Raw genomic sequence first — 6114 nt, forward strand, 5'->3', positions numbered from 1 at the left:
CAAGGGAGATGCACCTCAGTTTGTGTGTCAGGATCTGAATGCATCTATAATCACCACTAGGATACACATTTAACACCATGCAGCACAAGGGATTCTTAGGAACCATATTTTGTCTATAGAACTCTGTTCTAAACTATATTTTGTCTATAGAACTACTCTAAACCATATTTTGTCTATAGAACTCTGTTCTAAACCATATTTAGTCTCTGCTCTGATGTCATACACACACAGAGTGACACACAAACACACACATTTTTTGGAGGAGGAAGGTGCATGATCAAAATCCCCTCTCTATGCTAACATTTGACCTTTGACATTTGACCTCAGTCTCGGCCCCTGACGCGCTACCTGCCGGTGCGCAAGGATGACTTTGACCTGCGTGGGCACGTTGAGGCCGCTGGACATCACCCTGACACCTGCTACCACCTGGCCGTCACCGACAAGACCTGCCGCGGCTTCCTGGTCAAGATGGGCGGCAAGATCAAGACCTGGAAGAAGCGCTGGTTTGTGTTCGACCGCAACAGGCGCACGCTGGCCTACTACGCAGGTGAGGGGAAACTCTTCTCTTTTTCTCTCTTTAGCTCTTTATTCATCCCTCTGTACTCTGCTGTTTCTCTCTCTTTAGCTGTTTATTCATCCCTTTGTACTCTTCTGTTTCTCTCTCTTTAGCTCTTTATTCACCCCTCTGTATTCTGCTGTTTTTCTCTCTTTATTCATCCCTCGGTACTCTGCTGTTTCTCTCTCTTTATCTCTTTATTCATCCCTCTGTACTCTTCTGTTTCTCTCTCTTTAGCTGTTTATTCATCCCTCTGTATTCTGCTGTTTCTCTCTCTTTATCTCTTTATTCATCCCTCTGTACTGTTCCAGATTTTCTCCAACTCCACCCATCTCATTATCTGTTTATCTAGTTTCTCCTGCTCTCATAGTGTGACTTGCATGTGATTTCCCCTAACTGCCCTTTATCTGACCTCTCTCTCTTTTTCTCTCTCTCTCTCTCTCTTTCTCTTTCTCTCTCTCTCTCTCTCTCTTTCTCTCTCTCTCTCTCTCTCTCTCTCTTTATCTTTCTCTCTCCGTGCAGTCTTCACTCCTCTTCTCTATATGGTCAAGATTGCACGTGTCAGAAGCTTGTGTTTTTTTCTTTCTGTAATCCTTCTTGAAGGAGTGGCAGGACATCCTTAAACAGGATCTCTGGGAATGACACTGTTCAAGTTATGCCATCTGCTTCCCTAAGGGGGCAGCATTGAGTGTATTACCTATTGATGGAATCTCTGTAAGCACGCTTAAGTTTGAAGAAGGGACCGGAGAGTTGAAGTCAGGTTTCTGGAGTTTATTTTCGGCGTGGAGATCCCCTCTCAGCTTGGTGCTCAGAGCAAGACCTACCTGATAGCAGAATGTGTAGGCATTTATACATTTCAGTCAGGTAGAATACAATAGGAGAGGGGATGACCACACCCTTTAGGTGAGAGGAAGGGGGAGACAGTGGGGTGAGGGGTTCACCTATGGGGGGAAGGGGGTGATACCATGACACAAAAGGTCTTAGCAGGAAGGAGCCTATCTGGGGGGGGGGGGGGGTTCACAAGCCACTTGTTCAGGTCTCAGTGAAACAGACACAGTACACATCCAAAATGAGTTGCAGATACAACATAAGGAGTTAATGTCTTACAACAACAGAATAGCAATATTTCCAGTTCCATCAGTCCCCTATATGAGCATGTATATGCTCACACAATAACCACCATGCAACAGCCAATCAGAGCAGGAAACATCAATATATGTTAAAGATACAAATGATACAGAACAACAGTAGAATAGCTATTTTGCAGTTCCATCACTATACTGAGAAAAGATCATCTCGTTATTTCACAAGATCCTACAAATATCCATGAGATTATCAAGTTTTTCCGATACAGTTACAGACATTTTCTAATAACAAAGAGTTCCATGGACAGATACTTGAAATGAATCCACATAACATAACAACTCAATTATTAATCGATTGTTGGATTGATGTGTCCCTGTTTTGTTGTTGTTTGTTTTGTTTCAGATAAACATGAGACCAAGATGAAGGGTGTGATCTATTTCCAGGCCATAGAGGAGGTCTACTATGATCACCTAAAGAATGCACACAAGGTAGAGTCCTAACACAACTCCAACAGCCACATACATCTTAGGTGATGCACACACGCGCGCACACACACACACACACACACACACACACACACACACACACACACACACACACACACACACACACACACACACACACACACACACACATGCACACACACACACACACACACACACACACACACACACACACACACACACTCATATACACACGCACACTCACGCACACACACGTACGCACGCACACGCACACACACACACACACACACACACACACACTCACATGCGTAGGCACACACACCACTTCATCTGCCTCCCATTAAAAAAACAAAAACATCCTCAGACCCTCAAAATACACTCCTCCCTGTCTCTCTCTCTCTCTCCCTCCCTCTCTCTCTCTCTGTCTCTCTCACTCTCCCTCTGTCTCTCTCTCTCTCCCTCTCACTCTCTCTCTGACTCTCAGAGCCCCAACCCCTCCTTGACGTTCAGTTTGAAGACTCAGGACCGCGTGTACTACATGGTGGCCCCGTCAGCTGAGGCCATGCGCATCTGGATGGACGTTATCGTCACGGGAGCAGAGGGCTACACACACTTCCTGGTGTGACCTCACCGACCCCATGCTCTCATAACTAACAAAATGACCAAAAAAAGGACCACTGACCAAAAGAGTGTTTCTCTCTCTCTCTTACTCTCTCTCTCTCTCTCTCTCTCTCTCTCTCTCTCTCTGTCTCTGTGTGTGTGTGTGTGTGTGTGTGTGTGTGTGTGTGTGTGTGTGTGGGGGGGGGGGGGGGGGGGGGGGGGTGTTAGGGTGAGGCTGGCAGTGTGATGTTAGCATACCGTTATCACCACTGTTTTATCTGAATATTTCTGGGATTGATGTGGAGCACCAGCCACACGTTCATTCGCAAATAGAATAGAATACAACAGAATTGAACTAAGAATGGCACATTCTTCATTGTCACACCATGGCAGGGATGTTTATGTTTGTCTCTCTGGTAACGAGCACAACAGAACAAAATAGCACCAAAATAACACCGACAATGACAGAAAACTAGTGGAACTTGAGATGGGCTCCCCTTCAGAGCCAGGTTCCACTCTAGGTTTCTTCCTGTTTAGAGGGAGTTGGTGCCTGGTTACTGTCGATCCGCCGTCCTTACACATTGGTTTATGGCCACAGATCTGTAAAATGCACTACTGTTGTTAAGAGTGCTACATGTTGTATTAATTCAATAATAGCTTCAGGAATGTTTATAAACATGAAAGTGGCCTCAGCATGTTAACACCGCAGGAGTAAAGTCCAAATGCGGCCTCATGTATGTGATAGAATGTTCCTGCCTTCTGGGTTAGGGTACCTTAAGCCTTGTCTGGGCAGTGCCTGTTTGGTGAATTCACTCTCTCCCTTTGCCAGCATTTTGTGTGTTTCTCTTTTCAGGAGAAATGGAGAGAGAATATTTACACAGTACATCAAGCCATTGCCTTATCCCTGTGTGTGTGTGTGTGTGTATGTGTGTGTATGTGTGTGTGTGTGTGTGTGTGTGTGTGTGTGTGTGTGTGTGTGTGTGTGTGTGTGTGTGTGTGTGTGTATGCATTTTCTTACCGCTTGTAAGCCTTATCGATGCTCAGGAACACAGTCACATCAGACGATGACATACAGACCAAAAAGGCACCAAATATATTTGTATTTGAAATGTCTGAGTTGCCTTGGGTGTCTACAGAAGACAGACTCAGTGTTTGAAAGCATTTTCCAAATGTAGTTTCAAGTCTTTATTATCCACATGACGTGCATACTTCAAATAAATCTCTGAGAGAAAGCTAGATGCCTCCCAGATGCTTGACCTTATTATGTCATTGACTGCTTCTCAAGCTGAAGCAAGCTGTCATGCGAAGGTTGACCACTAGAGGGGAGTAATGGTACAGCATACCTGCTCTAATTTGCACATATCTCTGCACTGCCAAGGTACAAAGGCTGTGTAGCCTGAATGTCTAAGCATTCTAGGTTTGAAGTACAGGCTGGTAAAAAAAAAAAGCAACAACAACATTTTTACCTTTTTTATCAATCATCATTTGTGAAATTCTTGATTGTTCACCATTTTTATTTGTGAAACAAGAGGCCTTGTGACTAAGTCTAAATATGTCCAAATATTCTCAGGAGGATGTGTTCTCATTCTACAACACAAAGTCGTCATGTGATCATGGTGCAGTTTTTGTGTATTTACTGATCATAAAGAAGAAAAGACAATTTAAGTATGTTTTTTAAAGGTAAATATATCAAACAAATTACCAAATGTGCTTGTATAAAAAACTCTTTTAAACGCGTCAACAGCTTGGCCAAATCTAGTCAGATGATGATAAACACATAATCATGGCTGAATAGAACTCTGATGTGATGACATCATAAAAGTGACCTTATTTTCGGTGCTGTGATGCGATCCATTGTGATGTCATGATCAGGGCATCACTTCAGAAGACGCACTGATGGCTAGTGCATAGAGGTACTGTATTGAAATGACCTCAGGCATAACCTACATATATATATATATCTTATCACCCTCATGGGCTAGCTAGACCAAAACAATAAATAATAGCAGCATCATCAGGATGTGCCATATCCTTGTTTTACATTAGCAGACTATCCAGAAGCATATTGCACATAAGCATAAGTGTTAGTTGATTTTAGCTTCTTGATTTTATACCATATCAGTGTGTATCCATGCACAGGCATTCAGTGTGTGTAGTGTGTGTTATGGGCACTGAGGTGTGTATCAATGCGGAGGCATTCAGTGTGTGTAGTGTGTGTTATGGGCACTGAGGTGTGTCAGGACTGCAGCAGCCTCTCCGGCTGGTTGGTTGGACACCTCACACTCAGGTGCTGACTGCTCAGGATGTCCTATCTCACTGTCTCTCTCTCTCTTTTTTTCTCTCTATCCCTGTCTCTGTCTGTCTGTCTCTCTTTTTTGTCTTCCTCTATCTCTCCCGGTTGCCGTCTGACCTTCTATCATCTCTCTCTCTCTCACTCTGTCTGTCTCTGTCTCTCTTCAGTCTCTCTGTCTCATTCCCTCTCTCTCTCTCTCTGTCTGCCTGTCTGTCTGTCTGTCTGTCTGTCTGTCTCTTTCTCTCCTCCTCGCTCTCTGGCGCCCTCTATCTGTGAATCCTGTCTCTCTCTCTCCTGTGCTCCCTGAGCATCCTGTTTGGTGTAAACTCACTTACAGTACTGCAGTGGCAAATGTCATTTGATGTATTTTTATATGTGAATGTTTAATTATATATGTCATTTTTATATAATCGTTGGAAGTGTCTCTTTTTTGCAATTAATGTCATTTTTATATCTTGCATGTTATTGAAATAATAAAACATATATGACAATGAACATCTGATACTGCTGCACTTTGATATTTTAATGTGTTCATTTCAATCCGTCTCGTAATTCTGCAAACACTGTAATACATTTAATAAAGGTTGCCAAGCACAAGGGCAGCTGCTATATTCAGATCTGACAGTTTATTGAGTTAAAAATACATCAAAGCAATTATCATCCACACTCACTCTATAGTGTTGTCCTTTAGTGTTGTCCTATAGTGTCACTCTATAGTGTCACTCTATAGTGTTGTTCTATAGTGTCACTCTATAGTGTTGTTCTATATTGTTGTCCTATAGTGTCACTCTATAGTGTTGTTCTATATTGTTGTTCTATATTGTTGTTCTATAGTGTCACTCTAAAGTGTTGTTCTATATTGTTGTTCTATATTGTTGTCCTATAGTGTCACTCTAAAGTGTTGTTCTATATTGTTGTTCTATATTGTTGTCCTATAGTGTCACTCTATAGTGATGTTCTATATTGTTGTTCTATAGTGTTGTCCTATAGTGTTGTTCTATAGTGTTGTTCTATAGTGTCACTCTATAGTGTTGTTCTATAGTGTCACTCTATAGTGTTGTTCTATAGTGTCACTCTATAGTGTTGTTCTATAGTGTTGTTCTATAGTGTTGTTC

The 6114-nt window shown here is 42.5% G+C and overlaps 1 protein-coding gene across 4 annotated transcripts in view; it reads left to right on the top strand.

Annotated features, from left to right (window-relative positions):
- The window catches only part of phldb2a (pleckstrin homology-like domain, family B, member 2a), a 28470-nt gene extending 25605 nt beyond the window's left edge, over nucleotides 1–2865 (top strand). For 2 of the 4 annotated variants that reach the window (XM_031571627.2, XM_031571629.2), the window contains exons 16-18: nucleotides 328–547; nucleotides 2045–2130; nucleotides 2591–2865. In XM_031571627.2, the coding sequence (XP_031427487.1) occupies nucleotides 328–547; nucleotides 2045–2130; nucleotides 2591–2731 (447 nt within the window). In that variant the 3' untranslated portion in view covers nucleotides 2732–2865. The remainder of the gene's footprint in view (nucleotides 1–327; nucleotides 548–2044; nucleotides 2131–2590) is intronic. The other 2 variants (XM_031571628.2, XM_031571630.2) reach the window with 1 other exon arrangement.
- The last annotated feature ends 3249 nt before the right edge of the window (nucleotides 2866–6114 follow it).

The sequence above is a fragment of the Clupea harengus genome, chromosome 8, assembly GCF_900700415.2.
Source record: "Clupea harengus chromosome 8, Ch_v2.0.2, whole genome shotgun sequence".
In the NCBI taxonomy this organism is placed as follows: Eukaryota; Metazoa; Chordata; class Actinopteri; order Clupeiformes; family Clupeidae; genus Clupea; species Clupea harengus.